Source organism: Phalacrocorax aristotelis, chromosome 1 (assembly GCF_949628215.1).
Source record: "Phalacrocorax aristotelis chromosome 1, bGulAri2.1, whole genome shotgun sequence".
Lineage (NCBI taxonomy): Eukaryota > Metazoa > Chordata > Aves > Suliformes > Phalacrocoracidae > Phalacrocorax > Phalacrocorax aristotelis.
Genome location: NC_134276.1, coordinates 117,051,365 through 117,076,124, shown reverse-complemented (window position 1 = coordinate 117,076,124; position 24,760 = coordinate 117,051,365). Strand labels below are relative to the sequence as shown.

The window sequence follows — 24,760 nt, the reverse complement described above, 5'->3', positions numbered from 1 at the left end:
AAACCACGCCGTGCCATGTGTTGGAGAGCAAGGGCTAGCCGGGTGGCGAGCCTGGGCTCCTGCACCGCTCTCGCCTGATCGAGCCCCAGACCTGCAGGAGGGCAGCAGTTGCCACAGCCTGTGATGCACTTGGTGCTTGCATCTGCTCTTGGGCTGTGTGTGCCCAGAGCATCTCTCAAGCTAGGAAGTAGACGCTTCAGCATAACTGCTTTTTAGCACTTGTGTCTGAATTGTCTTCATTACGGGGGACTTTCTGCCAGGTCCTGCGGTCTGCTGCAGATGCTAATTTGTCATAGCCAAATAGAATTTATGCAAGTTTTCCTTCCCTTCCCTGCACACGGGCGCAGGCTCCCGTTTCAGTTCTGAGGGTGTTTTGCCAGGAACCAGTTCAGCTGGCCGTGTTCAGAGCAGAGATAGCCATGCTTCTAGAGGAAAAGCTGAAATGGTGCCTTTTTTATCTTCTGTTGTAGTATAGCCAAAGCATAGTCTGCAGACCAGATGTGACCTGTATGGCTTAAGAGTATAGCCTGCATGGCATAGGTGTGAAGGGGCGTGAGGACAGCTATGCCGCTGCAGACTAAGGGTCCTCCATCTAGCTCAGTATCAGGTCTCAAAAAGCTGTAGGCAGACAGCTATGCAATTGTAGCTTGTTTTGGGAGCCTCCCAAACCTGATGTGATCTACCTGTTTGGTTAGCCCTCTTTCAAGTACTTGTCCCACGTAAACTTTCCATACCCAGAGCATCCCTCGGCAAGGATGTCCCCAGGTCTGCTATGTGCAGCTGCAAGAACTGCCTCACTGTTTCTAAAACTGGATTTGACCAGTTTCAGTTGATGGCCCTTGGTTTTTAAACTGGAAGAGATCGTAAATGGTCAATTCTTGACCATCTTCCCCATGGCGTGCATATTTGTATGGAGTTTTACCAGATCTTCTCAAAGTCCTCTTTTTTCCAGGCCAGAGTCCTCACCTGCTCCATTATTTCTTATGTAGAAGCCATTCCCTAGTGTTTATCATCATTGTTGCTCTTCTCTGACACTTTTTCAGGAGTGCTTATAAATTGAACAAACAATAGCGACAACAAAAAAAACCTGAATGTGCACGGTGTATTTGTGCAAGAGATGGGCAGAGCAGGGAGGGGGATCTCTTTGGTAATATTTTCTGTCTAATAGTTGTAGTCAAAGGCATAAAGTAATTTTTAGGGTTATTAGTTATTGACAAATACTTCTTTAGAGCTTCAAAGTGAAGGAAAACTGCTGTAAACCTGCAGGGATACAAACATCCCCTCAAGCTACGTAATCCATTTGGTGTTCAGCACTGTCAGCCCTATGGTTCTGGAAGATATGGAAAATATAAAGACTTTTTTTGCTTTTTAATGATCAGAGGCCCAGGATAATAGTCATTCCAAGAGCTCAAGTTTCTCTTTTAGATTAAAGGTCTACTGGCAGTGATTATTGATATCTAAGATACCTTGATGCAACTTGCTATGGTACCTTTGGGTGTGGTGCAGGCATAACCCACATTCTCAGAGATGAGGAGAGTGCTTCTGTAAGAAGTTCCTGGTTGTTCTGTCCCTAATTTTTATTTATTCTTTTGGTTTGTCAATGCTGTGTCAGAGTTTCTGTATGCACAGTCATCCTTTCTTTCATTATGCTCATCTATCCCTTATGATAAGCCTTGAATCAATGTTCTCAGATACAATTTTGCATGCCTGTTCTCCTGAAAGGAACCTGAAGGTCCACCTCCTTCCCAAAGAGTAAGTGTTTGGCACTTCCTGAAATAGAGCATCTTCAAAGTATTTCAGATCAGGCACCTGAAATGACCGGTCATGCCTGGAAAACCTGAGCTCTGCATGTCTACCTGTGGAAAGGCCAGATCTTGCCATAGTCAGCTAACTTTGCTGGGAGAGTACAGATTTTGCAAAGACAAAGTGTACTCAGAAGCTAAGGCGCAGTGTTTCTGGGTGAGATGACTGGCAGGAAGGATGCTCGTGGCTCCCGTCTTGCCCATAGATTGAATGGAGAGGCATTGAAGTTCTGGCTGTGGTATGACGAGGGACACGCAAATGGCTGGGTGACTGATACTGTATTTCTCCCTTGCCTTTTACCTGCCTTTCAGAGCTGCTTGGTGTAACACTTGCCATGGCCCTGGAGCCTGCTGGGAGGGCTGGCATAGGGGAGGCACTGGGACCAGGCATCTGCTGGTGCCTGAGTCCCACACGGTCCCCTTGCTGCATGACCTTGAGTCTGATTGCCCAGCTGCACCGTCCCCTCTTGCTGCTGCCACCTCCTCTTTCTCCCATGCACCGCCTGTCTCCAAAACAAAGCCTGGGAGATGGGTAAGCCAGCAGAAGCATTGAGAGCTGCCTGGCTGTTGTTTGGCTTGCTCTTAGCTCAAAAGGCTGGCGACAATAGTCCTCTTCTGTAGGGGATAAGGATCAGGGAACACTTCCTCCTTCACATGGGGGATTTGCTGCCTTTTGGAAAAAAACCAGATGCACAAGCCTATCACTTCTTATTAATTTTAAAGTAGCTCTTGGCTTGCTAACTCCTCCTTATCAGCCCTTGCATTGTCAGTAAATTATATTGGATTTGCAATTAAAAGCCAGCTGTGCCAGTGAAGTACCAGCCAAATGCCACCATAACTGTCTCCTGGGCGTCCTAAGGGAGGTGTGGAGCACACAGCTCCTCCTCCAGTGAGGTCTTCTCTCACTTCGAGAGGGAAAGATAACAGTTTAAAATGGGATCTCAGGCGCATTATTTTTGTTAATCAGAATGCTTGCTCGCTAAGAAATGCAGTTCTTTTCTCGATACTGTGTGTTTGTTAATATAGCGATTCCCAGAGCTTGGAAACTGCCAAACACCCTTCACCATACAAGAAGTTTATTGTTGAGGAGGAAACTTCTAGTGGTGGATGTCTGTCTCAGGCTGAATGGTTTTCTCCTTCCCTTTCTCAGTTAAAATTATTTAGTGGAGAAGTAGCTCTACTTCTGCTGTGTGGTTTTTTTAAGTGTTGAAAAGCATTTGTGCCGGAGTTTGCGGCCGGGCAGGGGGAAGAGCAGTGCGGATGTGCCGCTCCCTGCCCCTCTGGAGATCCACCCTGTTCCACAGACTCCTGAGCCTTCGTGTCTCACCTCTCCGAGGCTGAACAGCAACTTGCAAGTTGTAGCAAAACCCCAACTGTTTTCTTTTCCTTCCACGCTGGGGCTGGGCAGGGCTTTTTCTGCGCTGGCTGCTTCTTTCCCTCAGGTGCTTGGGCTTTTAGAGCCAGAACGGGGAGCAAGAAGCTCTTCAGCCTCTCTCACTTTTGGCTGGATCAGGAAGGTGCAGCAATCCAGTACAAGAGGGAATAGGAGACGAGGAATGTAGAAAGTGGGTCTCTTCCAAACCTGAAGCCAGACTCCAGGTTGTAGGGTTACAGGCAAGGTCCCAAAAACCACTGGCAAGGGAAGAAGGAAGCCCACGTTAGTGCTGGCCATGAGGGCTGTGGGATTTGACATCTACCAAAAGGCCGTGTGCATCAGGGTGCAGAGATCTGCGCTGTAGGTCCCAAGGTCATGAGCTTTGGAAGAGCCAACATGTGTCTCATAAAATTATGTTTTTCAACCGGATAGATGGAAAACTCCTCAAAGAATTCCTGTGTAAAAGAAAGAAGAAAACAAAAACCAAAACCAAACCACCACAAAAAAAAACCCCAAATCAGCACTGCATTAAAAGCCTGCAAAACAAGGTCGTGCTCTCAGCTGAGGAATACCTGAATGAGTGTTGCATGTGCAAATTTTAATTCCCACCACTACACGTGTGCCTTGTGGTGCAATTTTAATTGTGTCATTGTGTGCAGGGTATGTGTAGGCTGTAGCAAGGTTACATGTGCATACCAAAATTATATTTTGAGCTGTCTTTAGGTGTGTGATAAAGATCTTGCCCTTCCTGCTGCTTTAAAAACAGTTCATTTCAAAAGCTGTAGTATTTGCTTTGTCCTTTGGCCTTTACGGGGTGAGAGAAGAGGCTGTCTGCACCTTAGATGTGTTAGTTGTCTCTAGTGGTATCTTTCCCCAGGATGAAGAGCTTGGTACAGCAAACAGTGGGGGGGAGTGTTTGCCTCTGTTGTTCCCCTCCCTGTTTGTTTCGAACGTGCTAGCTTTCCCCATCTTCCCCTTAAATCACATTATTTCCTAAAGAGTAAAAAGAAACATAATTTGGAGCAGCAGCGAGCTGAGCCTGAGTTAATAGTTTGAATTGCACTCCATCTGTTCAGCTGCATGGCCTGATGGGTGTGCTGAACCCATTTTTCACAATTTGTTTTAAGCTGGTAAGAACCATCTCTCCTGGCTCCAGTCCAGGCTGGCTGTGGAGGAAAAACTTCGTATCTGGACATCCATGTCCAGAGGGTGGGATTGAGTCAGTAATCCCCAGATGCCAGGCTACCTCTTCCACCTGCAAGTTGCTAGTTTTTGAAAGATTAAATTCTTCTCTAGACTTGAACATTGTTTTCAAAAATTGGGGGAGGGGGGCAATGGACGGACCCGATGTGCACGCACACACAAAGGGTGAAATTTGCAAATGTGATTATGCAGGACCCACTTTAAATCGGCTTATTGCTGTTTTATGATGGCAAGCAAGCAGTCACAGAAGCCGGGGTGATTGGCCTCGCTGTGTGCACATGCTGCTGGTAACTCAATAACCGATGAACACCCACCGTGGTCTCCAGACCTCGAGCCTTTGATGTAGCAACAAACAAGATAGATTGCTGTAATTTATCTGGCCCCTGGAGGGCTGTGCTGGTAATGTGCCATGAGCCCAAGGGCCAGCCATCCATAATCTGTGTAAAAATACAGCAGATCGCAGTCACCGTGCTGTGGGATCGTCTTTGTTCCATGCCGCAAGAGTTTGCGTGTATACAATGCACAGTACTGGGTCTTGATTTCCAGCAGCCAGGGGCGGTAAGTCTTAGTGTAATATGCCCGCTCCCTCCATTAACTTAAATTGTTTTCATTATGTACTAAATATACTCCTTTCAAATAGGCTTGGGAAGGCTGCGCTGGAAAGGTGGTATTTCCCCGTATGCCTTTACAAGTGTAACAGAGACAGAAGGAAGGCTTCCTGGGTTTGGGGGAAAAGGAACGGGATTTTGTACCAGCTGAAGCCTCCGGCAGGTTTGCTGATGGAGGACAAGTGCTTGTGGCATTGCTGTTGGGTGGCCTGGAAACCCAAGGAGAGGGAGCATAGCCTCCTGGCTTGCACGTGGGCCTTTCTCCTGGTGGAAGACTGTCCTGGTTGGGCTGTGCCAGGAGAGGATGGAGTTGCCGCCGAACTGGGGAGCCCCACCAGTGGCACCGGGGTGCTGCAGAGTGGCCGCGTACCACCTCCTAGTGCCCTCCAGCAGCAACCCGTGCCGGGGATCGCAGGATAATGGGGCTGGAAAATAAGAGCAGTACTGAAAACAAAGCCCTGTCAGCTTGAGTTTCTGATTTGTTGCCATGCGGCGCAGTACCTTTTTGTGCCTGGATTCTTATCGCTACCAAAGAAAGGTTTTATGTTATCTCAAACACCACCTTTTCTCATGGGGCATTTTAAAAAGCATTTCATTTGGGTCAGCAAGAAAGCTGCAACATGGCTCGGGGGATGCTGTGCCAGAGCCCAGTGTGCCAGATGTAAAATGGGATGCAAGGGCTTGCCTTGCCAAGCACGGCTGTGGGAGGGGTGGGACTGATACACCCGGGGAGAGGCGCAGGGGCTGCCTGCCGAGAAGTAATGCTGGGCTTCTCTCCTCCCGTAGGCATGGCCTTGGCCCAGCGGCAAGTGGCGGTGCAGGAGGGGCCCCTCTACCGCACGGAGGGGTCCCACGTCACGCTGTGGTGCAAGGTGAGTGGCTACCAGGGCCCGGCAGAGCAGAACTTCCAGTGGTCCATCTACCTGCCCTCGGCCCCTGAGCGGGAGGTGCAGATCGTCAGCACTGTCGACCCCTCCTTCCCCTACGCCATCTACACCCAGCGCGTGCGAAGCCGGGGGATCTACGTGGAGCGGGTGCAGGGGGACGCTGTCCTGCTGCACATCACCGAGCTGCAGGACCGGGATGCCGGGGAGTACGAGTGCCACACACCCAACACCGACGAGAGGTACTTTGGGAGCTACAGCGCCAAGATGAACCTTGTGGGTAAGCTGTCCTGCTAATGGCATGGCTGGGGCAACGGGTCATCTCCCGGCCGGCATGCAACAGAAATCTATGAACCCCCTCATGTGCAATGTAGTCCACATAAGCCATCAGAAAAACACCAGTGAGGAGAATAGGAGCAGAGAGCAGGTGGCATGGTGGTGTGAATTGCAGGAAATCACAGTAAAGAAATGTAGGAGAAATCAAGCTTCCTCTAGTAATAAGACCCTTATAAAGAAGAAAAACTCAGCAGTATAGCTGGAGAAAGGAATATGTGAAGCCGTGGCTGAAAGCAAGATTTACGCAGAGAGAGGGGGTTAGGGAGGCTGCTCCAGATGGCACAAGCTGCAGAGGAAAGAGCTGTGTGCCATAGGTGGCGAAACAGCAGAGTGGGGAAGAGAGGAGTGGTAACGTAAAGGGAACGGGAGACACGGTTGTCTTCAGGCTCTTAAGAGGGCAGTGCTGAATGCATCCTGAAACCAGCACACAGATCAATTGACTGTCTGTAGATGAATGTAGGGGAGTTGTTGGGGTTTTTTTGTTTGTTTTGTTTTGGGGTTTTTTTTTGTCTATGTTAGGAAAATCGAAAACAGGTTCTTTAAAATGTGGAGTATTTCCACAGCACCTCTCCGACTAGCTGATTTGACCTTTTCAAGCTTCAGCTTGCTTTCTGTATCTCAAAATGGGATTGGATTTGAAGTCTCTAACTTGGCTAACTGTGGTCAAATAGCTTCCATCAAACTCTTTGGATGAAGGACTCCTAAAAGAGCTCCTCTGCAGCAGAGACACCCCTCTAGCAAATTTAAGCCCACAGACAGCAGGCTTACTTTCCTTAGGAGGTGTTTGTGAGCCTGCAGGTCTCTGGTTTGGAAACCACTTTGGCATTATCCAGACATGGTAGCTGGTCAGGGTGTTGCCAGTTCAGGCTGTGTTGACACAGGAAACCTGTTCTGAAAGGCGCCGAGGTATGAATTTAAATCACAATAGCCCTCCTTTGGGCTGTGCTTCTTGCCTTCTGCTTGTGGGCGCCTTGGCTCCTTCCCTTTGGAGGTGCCAGCCCAGCCACTCTAACAGGTGAAGCCCCACAGCGTGGGTACAGGTGCTTATTGCCTGCTTTCCCATCTGATGTCCATGAGCAGTTGGCAGGTAGATGCCTGAATACTCTTTTTTTTTTTTTTTTTTGTAGTTTGATTTGCTTCAGGTGTCCAGGTTTGCGGTTCCCCCTTTGAACAAGTCTGAGTCAGCACTGCCTCTGTGAAGTCACCTCAGGGAGTGGAACCCATTGAAAACCAACACCCAGTGGGAAAAAAGTGTCTGGGGGCAGGGTGGGGTTGCAGTAGTTGGGCTTTGCAGCTCGGTTCCTCTGCCAGGGAGCTGTACCTCATGGAAACCAGCCCATGAGCTGGGGTCCTTACAGGAGAGCTGTTAGAGCAAGTGAGGGTACCTGCGTGAGCTGCTGGCGTGGGGCACAGCACAGGACGGGGATGCAAGCAAGCGTAGCCAGTGTGTCTGATGGCTGCACAGCGGGAGCTCCTCCACTGCTCTCCCCAGGGGCTGGGGAGCTCGGCAGCTTCTTTGGTGTCCAGCCTGGGGCTTGCTGGGTGAGGTGCTTTTACTCTGTCTCACCCTTGCAACTGGTACAAGGCATGTAAGATTTGGGACTCCATAGACACCCGTGAATAGTGCTTTGAGGACATTGGCTTCAGGGCTTACGTGTGTCTGGGATGCTCAAGAAAATTGATCTAAAGTAACTTTTAGTGGATTAGTTAAATCACATTATGTTCCTTCATGGGTGCTTGTGCTCAGAATTTGAGGCCCTAATTTGATTTAGATTAATTTCTGAAAATTCACTTCAGAAGTGACTTAGGGTCACTTGTGTTTTGAATGTGTGTATCTGCTTAGGGGGTTTCTGTGGTTTAACCAGACTGACAGAAACTGAATTTTCCAGAGTGCCCCTGCAATGACCTGTAGACACCAAGCCCTTACAGAGGTCCTCCTCTCGGGCTCCTGTTCGCATGAATCGGTGTTGACTTCAGCCCTGTCAAACCCTGAAGTACTGCCAGGGAAACAGGCTCCTCTGGGCAGGGGGTACACCTTTTCCACCCACCCATCCCCTTACCCACCCCGCCCCCCGCCCATCATTTTAGCTCTCAGCTACAGGTCATGGGTTTTCAGGCCAGCTTTGTTGCTGCAAATAATAAGTAAGAAGAGGTACATGAGAGCTAAATGAGAGTTATTGTTCTCATTTTCTCAGAAACAACCAAACTTTTTTTTTCTTTCATCCAGTTATGAATTTTTAATTGACTCATTAGATTGAGTGCCTCTTTTTTGGCAGCAGCAAAGCCTGGAGGTAGACAGGTTTGTTAGCATCTTTATTCTCTCCGTTTTTGTGTGAAATGGATGGGTTTGGAGCAGTGTTGATCTTAGACTTGCTGCTCTGGGAGCTTTGAATTGTTGTGTCCTGTGGTTTGAGGGAAGAGCTGAAGGAAGAGTCTCCCTTTTTCACCTGGGTGTTACAGCCCTGTGATAGGGTAGCTGAGAGTTCAGGGGAAGCTGGATGGGACACTGGTGCAGCAGCATATGGGGCTGCTGCCTGCACAGGAACATCTCAGCTTGCAGCAGAGCAGCTGGGATGTGTCTTTGCTCCTGCCAGCTGAGCAGCATTGAGGGCTATGTATCCAGGCTTCTACAGCTGCGAAAAAGTAGTTGTGTCGGCTTCAGAGATGTGCTGGTTGGGCTTGAAAGTACACTGCTATCCACCTCATGAATAGCTGGCATGGTTGGTTATCCCTCTCCCATTTTTGGTATCTCCACTCAAGGTTCCTGTTTGTTAATCGAGATCTTGGCCAGGGTCTAGTACCACTCTGAGGGCCTTGGAGTAAGAAGGGCTCCCCAGGCACTTTGTGGGACTCTTATCTGAATTTAGGCATGTAGTGCAAGTGCTAATCTCACTGAAGCTAGGAATGAGGTCAGTAATGTGGTTCAAGGGCCTTCTGCCATGGGGAAATGTGTATCAAGGCTTAACCTTTTCCACCAGTCTTCCATTTACTTCAGTTGCTTCAAAAAGAAGTCCTTCTGTATCTTGCTACCCCTCTTCTCATTTCCTCCTGAGCAACATTGTTGGGAAGGAGTTATACCTGGCCTATGAGATGTGTTAGGAGGAAGAATTTAGGACATCTCAGACTGAGTTGCTGGGGCTGAGGGAGGTGGCAAAAAAAAAATTATGGGTGCAGCTCTTCAGGATGTTGTGGAACCATGGCCTTGTGATTGATTTATGAGAAAGGATTAGCGAACGTACAAAGTCTGCAACTCCAGTGTTTGCCTTCAGAGTTCAGTTCCCTGAGGCTGACACAAAGTTGCTGAGGCTAGTTCATGCTCTTTTTACTCAGGGTGGGGGGAAAAGATTTTTGGAAGGTTGCATGAGTGGCCTCCCACTCATCTAACACCAGGCATGTTGCCTAAGGTAGATGTTGAGGGAGTATCTGCAATCAGAGGACAGAGAGGGACAAATCTGGAGAGCAACCCATCTGTGTTTAAATTAAGTGCACCCTTCTCTAGGTTGACTAAAGAGAGAGCCTAGATGTCAGACTTGGGTTAGGGAGCTGGTATTCGGTGAAACAAATTCTTCCAGTAGGGGCTGAAGACTCGGCTGCTTTTGGAAACTTGCCCCACAGGGTTCCTAAGCAACTGATGGAAATTTTGGCTTTGTGGTTGAATTGGGAAGACACTTGGGCATACCAAAGAGGAGAGTTACAAAACGGAATCGATTAAATGAGAGATCTGGAGACGATGCACACCTGACTGGCAATCATATCAGGGTCCTGGCCTCCTGCTTGCTGGCTGTGAGAAGTATGTGGGCTGCTCATTCGCTTTTTGAAGCAGTTAAGGACAGCAAAGAATTTGCAGGTGAAGGAAAGCAGCGTCTCAGTAACGTAGCATCACTGTTGACAGGACAGCGGTATTTTCCAGACTGCCATTGCAATTATCCCGTGTCTTAATAATTCTAGAAATAGGGCAGGAGAGGAGGTTTCTATGCAGTAATTTAGGTGGTAAAGCTCCAGGGGTGCTGTGCAATCTGAGATGCTGATTTGCGCTTCTCATCTGATGTTGATGGGTAAATAAACTTGCATTTTGCTGTGGGGTAGAAGTGAGCACATGGCAGGTACTTCAGAGCGTGAGTCACTGCAAATTTGTACTCCACTATATCTCTGCAATGAGTTGTTTGTGTGCCTGTACCCTTACTTAGATAACAGCGAGGCCCACAGGTCTAACTTCTTCAGAAGCTTCAGACTTTCATCTCAGTGTTTTTTTATCTGGGATCCCAAAGATGTTGAGCTATTTTTCAGAGTGATTTGAGGGAGGAAATCAAGATCTGAGTTTTTCTTAAACAGGTAGTGACAGAGCAGGAGAAAGGGTTTCAAAGCACTTGAGGAGGTTGGAGCTTTTGTATTCTTTGTTTTGGGGGAAGCAGCTGTATAGCATCAATCCTAAACGAGTTAAAGCAAAAAAAAATGAAAGGGGTTTGGATGGGGCGAGACAGCACAACCTCCACTGTACTGCAAAGTAGGAAGGAGCAATTTCAGTGCAGACTTGAGAAAGAAGCAGCAGGCAGAAGCTGCTGTGGACCTGGTAGTGTCTGCAGGGATGGTTACCGTTATCTCCTTGCTGCCAGGTGTAGGTGAGGGGGGGGCAGACAGGATTTGCACTAGCTAGGTGCTATTCAGTGACTCCCCTGTCCACCCTCGCAGCCCAGCAACACTACTGGTCTCACCCTGCCCAGGTAAGTTGGTACCTTGATCTCTGACCTGTTCCCCTAGGTCCTGCCTGGCTGTGACAGCTCCCCGGGTCTGGGTGTGCTTTTTTGGCTGGCAGTCCCATTGTGGTGAAGTTTCAGCCTTGTGCCAGGCTTTGGAGCGGTAGTGGGCAAGGTAACTGGTGGGATGAAGAGCCAGCTGCCTCTTTGCCTGAGGTCAATGCTGGCTGCAGCTGTATTTGGTGGTGTCTTCTCTTCCAGCTTGCAGCTCTCTGCAGACCAGAACTCAGTCCATGGATATCTCGACCATGCCTTTAGGAGTGTGTCTTGTAGGGGTCTTCTGTGCCCTTGAACTGTGGCACGTAACTGTGGCCAGCTGCAAGTGCATGGCTGGGACAGGAAGGGTAGCTGTAGGGTGTATCTGAGAGGCTTTGGTAGCACAGGAGGTAGAAGAATGCAGGCCAGGCACTTAGCACTGGAAGGGAAGGAGCAGCATGTGTCTTGGACAAGCGTTCAAGAGAAGAAAGCAGGTCTCTTTTGTTGAACTTGCAACCAAAAATCTCTAGAATATCTCTGTGGAAAGCTAAAGGACATACAACAGGCAAAAAAGAAAAAAAGAAAAACTTTTATTAGTATGTACCAGCTGCTGCTGCTTGTTGCCAGCAGCTTCCCCTCTTCTTCATCAAGTGCTGCCATATGTGATCTGTCTGCACACAGAGCAGAGGGAGAAAGTAATGTCGCAGGTTTGCTGTGTTTGGGAGAGCGCCGTTGGCTCCTGGGAACCTGGGGGGACTCAGGGTGAGAGCAGTCACTTCTGCTCACATGGGGTGCATGGACCTCGGTGGCTGTTAGGTTATTCCAGCTGTCAACTGGGCTGAAGATGGCTTTGCTTGAGGGAGGTGTCAAAGAAAGAGGTGGCAGTCTTGCAGACAAGGATCTACTGGTTTTGATAGAAGCTTTTGGGGGCTCTTCCTTCCATGCTGCCGCTACCTTCTGAGAGACAGGGGAAAGTGTTTGTCACTGTGCATGAGCAAGCAGCTTGTGTCCTGGGGAGGCCAGGCTTTTGCAGATGAACAACAGACAAAAAATCAAAACGAGCAGTTCAGATTGCCCTAGAGGTTGCACAGGCTCCATCACTGGAGGGTTTCAAGACCTGACAGGATCAAGCCCTGAGCAGCCTGGTCTGACCTTATAGCTGATCCTGCTTGACCCTGTAGTTGCGCTACAGATCCCCCGAGGTCCCTTCCACCCTGAATTGTCCTATGATCCCGTGATGAATCGCTTGGCTGCTGTGCAGTAGAAACAGTTAGGCAGCAGTTTGGAGGGAGGGTGTTTAAGGAAAAGCGTAAATGGTATAGAGTGGTGATGTCAGTGCTAAATAATGGCATAACATTGGTGATCTCAACCAGGTGAGAACAGCAAGGACCCGTTGTACATCCCCAAATTCTTTTTTCTGGCATGTGTTTTGTATCTCATATGTTTCTTATTTCTTTAGAGAGGTTGCAGGAGTTTGGCTCTATTGCTCTGCTCTGGTGTGCGAAGCCAGAATTTGGGGAGTCCTAATCTCTCTGAGGCCGTCTCGGTGGCTTTGCTACCTCCGTGAAACATGTGTATGTTTTATTTGGCCAAGCTGTCAGTTAACCAGAGTGAGTTCTAAGATTGGTGTTGTTGAAACTCCTGCTTTGTGAGTTACATTCATCTTTGCCTGTTTGGGCTGTGCTTGTTGCAGTAATTAGCTCCCCAGAGGAGCAGAATGTCCTTCATTTTCAAATTCCCCTTTAGCTGACATTAAAAAAAAATAAACCTAAACCAAACACCTTCTCCTAGGTGGTCCTTTGCAGCTAGACGTAGGGTATTTTGTTCTTACTGTCCTCCTTTACTTGCCTAAATCTCTCTGTAGTCGCCTTGAAAAAAAATTTGACCTATGCTGCTCTGCTTTTTCTTTCTGATCCCGCTATGGATGGAGAAGGAGTGTTTGTCTGTTTACAAGGGAGGGATGAGGAGAAGTAAATATATTTACCTCTGGCAGTTCTTGTGGGCACAGCCTGAGGACTTGCACCAGCAAACCAGATGCTGCGGAGCAGTGGGGGGGCTGCAGGCATCGGGTCCTATCCTGCATCATGCTGCCAGCTGACTGCGTGTCTCTGGGTACAGCGCTCTCTGCCTCCCTCACCATCTTCCAGCTGGTAAAATTAGGGATAATAGCACACTAGCCTTTCACAAAGTCTAAGCTAAATAATTGTGAAGTGCTTTGAGCTCCTTAGATAGCGGGAGTTAGAAACAAAGGCTTATATTTCAGCTTTGCCTGGTAATGATGCTGAATAGGATTCATCTCCAGTCCTGCTTAGTTGTTTCTGATGTCTTGAAAGTATAGCTGCTTAAATTTTGCCCTTGCAGAAGCTGTGAAGCTAACAGGCGCTGCCAGACTGAGGGGGCCGGTGGTCTGCCGAGCTGGTGGCAGGTGTGTGGGAGCTGGGTGCAGCCCCGCAGCCCGTGGCTCTGGAGCTGGCAGGAGGGGCTTTTTCCTTACAACCCAGCGTGGCACGGTCGTGCACAAAGCCAGTCCACAGGCTCCATGCCCCTTCCAGATTCGAAGCTCCTGCTGGTAAGAGGAAGGCACTAAGACCTGTTTAAATTTCCAGTCTTTTTTTGGTCTTTTTTCAGTCTTGGCTTTAGTCATATACAGTCTGGTGATGAATCGCACAGGCTAATTCTTTCCTGTGCTTTTTAAAACACTTTTTTGTAGATACTATTCAGGTTACAACTGAAATCTTATAAAAGAAATCTCTGTACATGTCCTCTCGTTGCTAGACAATTATTTTGTGTATCTTTATCTCATCCCTTGTTTTAATATTTTTCTGCTAAACACTTCAAATTACCCCTTTTTTTCTTGCAGTATGCTACCTCCTATTCTTTCCTGTTGGGATTGTTTGCCTGATTTTTGCTTTTTTATTGTATTACGTGACATCCCTCCTCCACCTTTATCTGTGCAGGAGAAATGGAACAAATTTTAGGCAGACCGTACCAGAATAAAAAAGGATAATCCATTGTATCCACTCTCTCCCTTCTTAGCTGTTGGTGTTTTTCCTCCCTCGCCTTCCTGCCCTGTCCCTCAAAACTGCAGGCAACTTGGTGGCATGACATGCTTTGCAAGGGGGGCTCTCAGTCATGGAACTAATTCTTTTTTTCCCCTGTCCACCTACCCGTTTCTCAAAAGTGGCATTAGACACATTTGGGGCACATCACTGTATTCCATATGTTTTTCCTAAATTGTCCCTTTGAGGTAGAGGTACTTTTTTAAATTTAGCTAGTGTGTGGAGAAGGTTTACAGTAAGAATATGTGTCCTTTTCTTTATGCGTGTTTGTACACTTGTCCCTGTGCATTGTTTTAAAAAAGAAAAAAAGTATTCTAAAATGCATTTCTAAAAATGTAAATTAATACAGCCTCAGGCAATTGCACAGCCCTCTGCTCACAAATCTAGGCTGGTCTTTAAAATGAGCCCTCTCGCTTCCAGACTTTCTATGTCTCTTACTTGTCAGGAAGGGAGGTGCAGAAGCTGACTTGCCTTCAGACTGTAAAGAGCTGCAGTGTTCTGCTTGGGTAGGCTTCTGTGCAGCATTGAGCCCGAATGGTAAAATCAGACCAGCCAGTTAAAATGATCTTTGAAAACTAAAACAGTCTTTCCTGCAAAAGCCTTTTTTCTGAAGGCTCAGAGTCTTGCCCTCTAGTCTGCTGTCTCGCCAGCTCCAGCTGTCCTCGGCTCTGCTTGGCGTCCCTTGGGTTGATGGGAGTGTGGTGCTCGCTCTTCCCCTGAGCCCTTTGCCTCCTCCATGTCAGTGAGGCTGGAGGCTGCAAGGCTCGGGGTCCTCTGCTGCCCTGAAAGGAGCTACGGCAAAAGCAACACTGTGCTCAGCCCACGCACCCCTTTGCTCATCCTACCGGCTCTTCTCTCATATGTGTTGCCGGTTCCAGGTAAAATGAGGTATTTGGTAGTCCTAAATGTCCTATTTATTTATAGGTTGTCTCTCAGTCTGTCCCTCTGAGAAGAGCAATCGGTGGTATAGGCTGTTTGTGTAGATGGTCATAATGTCTGGGTGTTAAGTGCTGAAAGGAGTTAAAAGGATGCAAAGGATTTTAACTAGGATAGAAAAATCTTTAGCCAGAGATCCTGGTGCATTCGAAGGCCAGCTCTACCACGGGTGGATTACTCAGGACCCTGGGTTCAAATCTTAGGTTCTCCATCCTTTCCAAGAAAGTGAACTCTGCCTATGAGGGAGCTCTTTCAGGTTGGGCTCTGCTTGCTAATCACCGGAAGCAAAACGTTGCCTGGTGTTAGAAATAGTCTGGTGCCAACTGCCATCCTGAATTTAATGTTTCTTCCCAGTGTGCTCTATTTTCCCCTATTTTTCCCCCTCTATTTTCACTGCGTGCACAACTGAGAGAAGCTCCAGAGGACAAAAAAATTTAAGAGCACAAAAGGAGAGCCAGAAGGAGCTGGGCTGGGTCAGGCAAGCAGGTGGTGGAGCCAGCAGGCTGTAATGTGGGATGGCCAGAGCCTGGTACCTGCCTCCTACCTCCTGCGCGCTCGGCAGCTTTCCAGGTCCTGCCTCCGGCCATTATGACCACCTTGCTGGCGGCCAGCTGAGGGGCACCCATCTCCTCCACCTGTGCCTCCCTGCTTGTGATGGGTGCTGGTGGGGCTGCCAGCACAGCCTGGCAACTCCCTGGCATGGGGGACCTGCTCCCTGAGTCGCTGGCAGAGCCTGTTGGCATTTCTGGCAGCTTTGCCAGAATACCGGGTGGCGGGGGAGAGGCACAAAGTGTGCAGGTTTCTCTGCTTCTGTGCCTCCAAACAGTCTCTCAGAGTTAAATGGGGAAAGCGATAACTGTGAGCACAGCTGGTAACATATGGCACCCGTCCCCTGCCTTAGCAATTGTTCAGTGAACTCTGAAAGTGGAATATGGTCCCCGTGGCTCCAGCCAGCTGCAGTGCTGAGAAATCCTGCGACGGAGGAGCTCGTTATTTGATTACCAGCAAAAATTTCATGTTCCACCTTGCTTATTTTTCCTGCTGCCTCCCCAGGGAGGTTTTTGCTATGCTTACTCCTTCCTCCCACACCTCTTTTTTTTCTTTTTTTTTCTTTTTTTTTTTTTTTTAATTCATTTACCCTGGAGGATTGCTTTGTTTGTTCTCTGGTTCCAGACCCTTAGACTTGGTTGCTCTGCATTTCTGTTGGTCTGCTGCCCTGAGAGGCAGGGGCAGCCGTTTCTGTCATTGATGCCAATGCTTTTCTCAAGTTGTCTTGGAGAACAAGTAGGTCTGGTGGCAAATGATCGGGTCCTTGTGTAGGAGAGGGGAATTGCGGTGCCCACTGCCAAGCCAGTCTGCTTCTGCGCCACAGAGTTTCATGCTCATTGTGGTGTGGATGCACATCTTTTTGTTGAAGAATTACAAAACAAACAAAGTCGAACTGGCGGCCAGTGCTCGGGCAAAACACAGAGCAGCAGCAAACTGAAAAGCCCCTAGCAGCATTACCTATCATACATCAGATCCTTTTTGTCCTATCAGATAGGACAGCACAAAAGTTGAAAGCCTGCTCCTTCCATCGTGGCTCTCAGGAGGGCTCAGAAATGTGGGCTCTGTATCTGCTAATTTAGAGATGTTGCTATTGAGCATCCTGGGGGGTAGATTTCTTCTGTTTTAAAGCATCAGGGGGTCTCTGCCCTGCTGCTGCTGCTTGCTGGCAGGGGTGGGGCAGGAAGGGGAGAGAAATGCTTTGGTGCTCCAGAGAGAGGCTTTGGGTCCCAAGGGTGCCTCCCTCCTGCCTCCTCCTCCAGCCTGAAGCCCTGGCAGGACTGGCCTTTCCCACTCCCTCCAGCTCCTGCCAGGCAGTGCGGGGTCCCACGCCGCTGAGCTGTGCAGCACAGTGTTTTGCCTCATGTGCTGAGAAGGAAGCCTGACCTGCACTGGGGCAGAGCTGCCCCTCAGTAGGGAGAAGCTGGGAAGAGAAATTTTCCAGCTTGATTCTGTGGCTGCCCTGTCAATTTAGCCCTATAACAGTTTTACAATCTTTATCTGATATAGGTTTAAGAGGATTTCCCTGGGTGCAGTGGGATTATTATAAGTCAGAGAGCAGTCTCCAGCTGATATTCCTTCGGCAAGTATTTATTTTAAGAGGGTTTAACAGTATTTAATTTTTTTTTCATGGGTTATAAGTAAATTGTTTACATTATGAGAGAAGTAGAGCCTGGATAAAATGAAGGAATGTATTCTTGCTTCCCAGACTGGGGGTGGTAGAAGGAAAGCAGCAGCTGGAGGTAGGGAGGAAAGAAGATAAAATAGTAATGTTGAGGGAAATGTAACATTATTCCACACGGCACTGATTAGTAATACTGCCAAACAGCTGTTTATAAATAGGAGATGTAATGGGAAGGAGAGCTGCAAGGAACGTGAGAGTGCTGCAGGCAGCACTGGCTCATCATTTGAGGAGGGGGTGCCTGCTATCATCCATGAATCTGCCCCCTGAGGGGTACCAGAGGCTGTGCTGCTGCAGCCCCCAGGAGCATGGGGGGTGGGGGGTGCCCCGTGCACCCTCACCAGCTCTTGTGAGGTGGCGCTTAGTTGGGTTTACACTAATGTGTTCCCCCCAATTTAAGGTTTCTGTGCCACCTTCAGAAAAGAGCAGCAGTGGCAACCCTTAGCATTGAGAAAGCTGCGCCTGCAGGAGAGAAGTCTCATTTCAAGCCACATGCACGTTTTTATTTTATCCTCTCCCTCTCTCCAGCAGGCTTTATTGATGGTGGACGGCTCTGGGGCTGTGTCCATGCATCCAGAAGTCATGTTGGCTTAGGGAGGGCCACCTTCTGGCTGGACAGCATCCACAGTGCTTGGAGTATTTCAGAGGATGCTTATGGGATGGGATAAACGCCCCGCTTGCCCTTGCCATCTACAAGAGACGTTTCTAGAGAGCCTACAAAGAGACGCAAAGCCAGAGCTAACTGGCAGAACCTGAACAAAGGCACTTTTAAATGTGGAGAGAAGCGTGATTTTACCCTCTGGCCCTATGGAGTCAAGAGGTGGAGCTGCTCTGCTCCCCATTTGAAATCTGAATGAGCCTCTGCCTTAAGGGATTGTCGCTGGCTGAGTTGCTACTAATGGGCTGGATGCCCTTTGGTGTCTGTGCTCAGCCCTGCTCCGGTTCCCTGACACTGTATTTCAACATATTGTGCCCTTTAGGGCTTTATTCCTTATTGCGTACTAGTTAAAATGATAACTTAGGCCTCTGCAAAGAAATGTTGTAGCTAGGGATGCCTGTCTTAGGGAAGCATGTCATGGCAGGCAGGGTTTTCTGGATAGGGATGCTTCTGTCCTAGGCATGATGTGTTCTGAGCACCTAACTTTCTCAGACCCTGCCTGTTCAAGAGAGCAAGATTTTTAGAAAACCATTTCTTACAAATGCATTTCACGACCGTAACTCATAATGGCAAACTTACTGAGGGTGAGAAGATTTAGAGAGACTGTTTTTTTAAATGGCTTTGTGCTGCCGCATGGAAATGAAGAGAAGATCCTGAAGCAGCAGGTTGCTTATCAGAGGGTTAATGTGAGGCTCTTGAGCCTTGCCCACTGAAGAATTGCATCAGCATGCCACAGATGACCACAGGCACTCTGGCAGTCTGTTGTCACCTTTTGAGCTCTCTCAGGTGTACTGATGCCACCTGTCCACAGATAGGACTCCTTGCAAAGCTGCGGGTGATGGTCGTGCACAACGGATGGCCCACCTGGCATTGTGGCTGGAAGGTGGGACCTCTGGCACAGAAATGCTAGACTACAGGGAAGGTGAAGCTGGTGGAGAGGTGGGGTTGCCAGAGGCATGAGGCATTCATTTGGAGAGACTCTCTGCTTCAGACGAGCTCCCTGGCTGTGGGTGCTGGCCAGAAAGGCTGCGCTGAGAGGGGCAGAAGCTCTGGGACAGCCTGGAGATGCGCTACAGCCACAGGGGTTCTTCCAGCCTCTCCCCTTCTGCAGTGATATCCTGGGCCAATGTGTCACCAACTCTGCTCAGGCTGCTCAGGCACACCTGTGTAGTAGCACTGCAGAGCTTATCTACTGAGTAAAATTAGGAGCACTGCTTTTCATCCAAAAAGCTCCGCTCAAGCTGTTTGGCGGCTGAAGCCACGTAAGTGTTTGAGTTTATCTGGAGGAACACGGTGGTCGGTGCAGGTGGCCCTGGGGGATAAGCATCCCTTTGCATGAGGGGCTCCTGCCTCCAAGCGGGGCCTGGGGTGCAGGGTAAACTGAGCCAGAGATGGAGCCCTTTGGCTGTGGTGTGACTGGGAGGAATTGAGGGGCGCCTGCCCTTGCTGGGGAATGGGAAGGTTGAGGCCATCACAGTCCTGGATGGGCAACGTGAAGGGGAGCACAAGGCAGAGAATGAGCGGGCTCAGGGAGACTGGGGGTGAGGGAGTTAAAAACAAAAGGTGGGGGGAAAAAGAAAGAGAGGTGAAAAGGGAGCAGGAAGGAAAGCAGGAACAGCAGCACTGGGAAGGCAAGAGGAGGGAGTGTGGAAGCGGCAGGTGGGAAGATATTGGACAGGAGGTTTTATGTCGTGAAGAGCAGCAGGATGTGTAGGAGGGTGGTGTCCCAGAGGTGGTGGAGCAGGGAGGGCTGCACGTGGGAATGACTTGTGATGGACTGTGGCTGGGGTGGAAGGAGTGTCCTTGCTCCCTCTGCAATGGGAGGAGGCCCCAAAGATGCCAGAGACATCAGCCCTGACCGCCTTCTGTGGCTTCCATAGATGCTGTTTCAGGCTCTTGACCCCAGAGCAGGCTATGGGGGTTTCAATGCTGTCTTCCATCAGGGCTGTCAGGATGCAGTAATTACCTTTGCGCTGCTGCCTCCTACTCTTTCTTCCTTTCCCCTTGCAACTGGGAAGTTGGAGGCAGCAACACCGTGCTTTGAGGAGCTCCTTTTGAAGTGACTTTGTGAGTCACGGGTGCTGGGGAGCGGTGGGGAATGAAATGCCAGCACCTGGCACTCTCGGATCACTTCTGCTCCCTTGTGTCTGTGGCCAGAGCAGCACGTGCTGCATGCCTGTCCTCGGAGACACTGGGCTTGTCAGATCTCATCTGTTTCAAGAGGCTCCTGCTGAGGGTCTGATGTCGATGGAGGGAAGGGGAGAGGAGGAACTGGGACACCAGGGGCGTGCAGTGGCTTTGGGTCATGTCTGTGGGGTCAGGCTTAACCAGATCCTGTTGCTGTAGACAAGCACGGCACCAGCTCAGGGTGCTGCATGGGTGCTGAGCTGCCCCGTGGCAGCGGTGGGGTGAGTTTCTGCAGGCAGCTCTATCACAGACGATCAGTACAGCAAGGTGGACTTGTCAACTCCTGCGGCATGTTAAGGCCACAGGATGCTCTGGTAGGGCTAAGTCTAGTGGGGTAACTGGACAGTTTGCACTAATAAGATGTTTTAAATGACCTGTGTGCCCCAGGAGCCACCCCAGAACCCTCTGTTCCTTAGACCCCTCCCCAAAAGGCTAGAAGGTGCTTTCCATCACGGCTAAAGTGTAACAGGTTTGAGCCAGATGCCATAGTTCCAGTCCTGTTACTGGTACACTGAGCTGATGCCCGATGGTCCACCTGTCCTGTTCTTTATCTGCTGGTTGAAGTTGTCAAGACTGAAATGCAGATCCTCCTGTTGACTGCCAGGACACAGTACTGCTGTTGAGAGTTCAGGGCTTATGTCTGGAGCCAGCCTGCCAGTGAAACCCCTGTATGCTGTCTGGAGCAGAGCCTGATTAAGCTTATGAAACCTGACAAGATCACAGCCGAAGGTAGTATTGCTGGAGGCTGCTTGACTGGGAACAGTGTTCCCGCTGCAGCAGCACCAGCATTAGGGATGTGTCACTTGAAGCCTGACATGACACACATCTAGCCATTGAGTAGGGAGCATGTGGAAGTCTGTTGCAATTTCTAGCCTGCCGGCTGCGTGCAAGGAGAGCATCCTCCCAGAAAAGGCATGGGCTGCATCTGCCTGCAAATGAGGAGCAGCCGCTCATTTTGTGCTGCATGATGCCCTGTCTCAGCTTTGAACAGGTGGTCCCTTGAGCAAGCGAATGCTGGCAAGGACACAGTTCCTCCCCCTCTGCAGGTACAGTGATCTCTCCCCCTTGGCTGGTGTTGTCCATGTCCCCACCGCCCCAAATAATCAAGCTCAGTGACCTGCAAAGGACACCCCCATAGTCCTGCTGCTCCATCAGTAGCCCGCATCGCTTCGACACCAAGTGAGGAGCTGTTGCCCATTTATCAGGGCATGGCAATCGGTGCCCAAGCGTGCAGTGTGCTGCCTTCTGTAGGTCTGGCAGCCAGTGGAGTGGGGGCTGGTGCATAGGGCCTTGTGGCCTGCTCACCATCAGCTAAAATAAGTTCTAAAGCAATGCATCCCATGGTACAACCTAGGTAGGAGCCTACCTGACTCACCACCTCTGCCATAATAGCCATTGCAGGGATCTTCATGCTGCTTGTTGCAGATCCGCATAAAATCAGAGGCTTATATTTCCTAGCAATCAGTAGTTCTCACGCAGGCGCTGCCCTTGTTTCTGCTGGTCAGATTTGTGTCTGTCTGGGAGAAGCAGCAGCAGCAGCAGCTTCTTAAACAGACCAGCTCTTATGCCTTTGTTTCCTTCAGTCCCGCTGGGTTAATCTCTTCCTTGGCACTTGATTATTTGCCGCTGCAGGGAATGCACATGGGTTTGCCGGATGCGTGTTTGAAATTCTCATTTTGCTGGCTTTAATCCCTGTCTGGGAGCTGTGGTCAGGTCCCGGGGCCAGGGGTGGATTAGTTAATACCTGAGCCCCCCCCAGGAACCCGTTCCTGAGCAGTTCTGTCGCTTCTTGCCTCTCCCATGCAGTGGGTGGCTCTCAGGTGTCTCCAAGGGAGGGGTTGTAGTTATCGGACCACTTCTTCCACACAGTTATTAAGCATTTTGTGTTCCCTGCGAGGCTTGTGAGCACCGATATTGCTGGCTTAGCAGCAGGCTAGCTGAGAGACAGGGATGAGGGCTCGCAGGGCTGCGTGGTCAGGTGAGGGACAGAGTTCCCCTCTTCCTGCTCCTGCCATGAGCTCCTCTCTTCCACCACTAAACACGATAGGCATTGGCACCGCTGGCAAAAACATCGCTATACTCCCACGAGCCGCCAGCTCCTCTCCCCCTTCTGCAGATCTAGCTTTTTGCGCGGTGCTTCTGCAAGAAACAGTCTGCAAAACTTTTCCCCGTGTTGCTGCCGTCTCCTTCTGCTGGCAGGCCTGGAGATGCCTGCAAGTGCATTTTCAGCGTTCCTCTGCCACCCTGTTGTATTGCTGCCTGGGCAGGGCTGTCACACTGTCCCCTTCCCTTCTTCCAGCACCCTCACACTGCTGTGGGGCAAGACCATGCCTGATGGAGCTCAGGGTGCTCTCTGTCCCCCCTCCCCCTCCATGTGTTACCCATTTTCCCCTAGCCCTGAGGAAAGCAGGTCCGGGCTCCCTAGCTCCTGGCCCCCTGTTAAGTTATCCATTGTTTTTTAGGATGCTCGGTTTCATCTCTTTCATTTTTCCACCCTCTGGGTGCTTTTGCCAGCGTGTAATTAGCTGGCACGGCACCCGAGGCGTCGATCCGTGATCCCTGGAGTGCTCTGTCACTGACATTAGCAGCAGACGGTGACTAAAGCGAACAGACAGCTCAGCGTGCACCACACGCTCACTTTGTACGTCTCGTACTCCTCGCTGCTGTTGGGAGCTCAAAAGGGAGTGCAGATGTGGAATAAATGGGAGCACTTTGAACAAGTGGCACTGTAATCCCTCCCTGCCCCCGCCCCTCTACCGCCCTTTTTGCAGACATTAGTTTGATTAAAATTGCATGAGCCTGCACACGGGTGTATTTTGTTTTATTTATTTATTTCCTCCCGGTGAGAGCCTGGTTTGAGGCCTGCTTTGTGGGAAAGCAGCTGCGGGGGGGACCCGAATGCTGGGGAATTCGGGGTGCTTTCAAAAACTTTCCCTCTGGGAGCTTACAGCCAGCTGCTGCTGGGCTGGTTGTACTGGCGAGACCTGCTTTTCCTGCGGGACGCTAAACGTGAGCACCTTCTTCCCTGCAGAGCCTGACCTGCTTGCTGGGGGTGCGCGGGTGTGCCCTGCCTCGGGGCAGCAGCATCTGGAAGGGTGTGGTGGACTTGCTTTAGCAAATCTTCACCCAAGGCTTTTCGGGTTGCTGAGGGCATCTCCGCGGCTGAGGGTGGGTGTAAAATAGTCAGTTTAAAACCTAGGTGACTGTATGGGAATTAAATACAAATATTGATAAAACAGAAGTAGATATATTGTTTTCTTTTTCAGCCAGGTTTGTGCACCACGGTTGGCAAGAAGTGAAGTCTTTGCTACCATTCGCAGCAGCCTTCTGTCTTCTCTAGAAACGGAGAGATGGCAAGGAGTGTTAGTAGATTACTTCGTACTCCAGTTCTTCTCCACTCTGCAAACACAGTGTTTTGCCAATGCTGTGGCAGTGCTATGTCAAAACGGTCATACTCCTTGGTGGGCATTTATAGGATGGGCTCTGTCTTACTGCCTCAACCAGAGGCATGTATCATTCAGTTCTTGCATGTTTTACCCTGGTTTGGAAAAGGAAGGTGCTATTTTCTTCCCTTCAGGAGGGCTTACTTTTAATGAAACATTTGCAAAATGCAGTATTACTCTCCAGCAAGGGTTCTATTACATGCCAAGTGTGGTTTCCTTGTCTGCATCCTCACCGTGCCCTCCTTGTGCCTCTGCATTTTTGGCAAGGAGGAGCAGCAAAAGGGGCTGGCAGCTCCTGCACATGCTTATCCCAGGGCACTGTGAGCTGCATGCGGGTTTAATCTTTCTTCTTGGACATCAGCATGTGACATGGGGCTCTGGAGAGTTGGGCCGGGGGGAGCTGGCATCACAGGCACCAGCTGGCTGCTTTGCCCTGAACTCCTCCAGCTCAGCTGCTCTGCAAGCTGTCAGGTGCGGCTTGCAAGCCCGTGCAGTTTTTGGAAGGTGGAAATCTGATGGGAGCTGTACCTTGCCAGCAGGAAACTGCTTCCTCTCCTCCTCCCTGTATCTTGCCAGCAGAAGACAGCTTCCTCTCCTCCTCCCTGCCCTCAGGGGCGAAACGGTCGTTCTTACTGTTCGGAGGAGAGTGAGGTTGCTTGCAATAGAAGTGCAAGACCCTGACAAGTGGTCTGTGTGAGGGAGTCAAAACGCCGGTGGCACCCCGCTCCCCAAGGCAAGAGGAGCCTCTGTAGCCCTTCTCACCAGCTTGGGTGCGATGTGGCCATCGCCGGGTGTCCCCTGGCACTGAGGCCAGCCTTTAGTGACACCCCCATACCTACCTCCCATTAGGAGGAGTGGACCCCTGCTCAGCGATGGGACAGAGGTGTGCCCCGCCAAGAGGCTGTGCCCATGCCTCCTCCAGCAGGTGTTGGGGCAGGGTGCAGTTCCCCGGGTTTGATGGGAGTGCGGCTGCTTGCCTGCACCATGGAACGGAAATTTTAGGCCAGCCAGAAGAGGTTAGCATAACAAAGCGGCAGGTGAGAGGGAGGCATTGAATTTCAATAAACCATCAACTGGGGAATGAAATCTCCTTATAATTCAAGCTCCTAGCTTAGGCGTCCCTCTCGCTTTACCTTGGAGCAAATATGCTGTAATGCATAGGAAACAGCTCAGCAACTGGAGTCCTGGCTGCCATTGAGGTGGAGGCTGAGGTTTATTAAAGACCTGCAGAGCTCTGTTAAAAAAAAAAAATTATCTTCTTGGACTTCAATCATTACAACTCAAATATTTGAATAGGTAGGGGCAAGAGTTT

The 24,760-nt window shown here is 49.8% G+C and overlaps 1 protein-coding gene across 3 annotated transcripts in view; it reads left to right on the top strand.

Annotated features, from left to right (window-relative positions):
• IGSF3 (immunoglobulin superfamily member 3) overlaps window positions 1-24,760 on the top strand; it is a 100,793-nt gene that overhangs the window by 21,216 nt on the left and 54,817 nt on the right. For 2 of the 3 annotated variants that reach the window (XM_075102844.1, XM_075102825.1), the window contains exon 2: window positions 5,775-6,152. In XM_075102844.1, the coding sequence (XP_074958945.1) occupies window positions 5,775-6,152 (378 nt within the window). Of the gene's footprint in view, window positions 1-4,917; window positions 4,939-5,774; window positions 6,153-24,760 lie in introns of those variants that run through there. The other variant, XM_075102835.1, reaches the window with a different exon arrangement.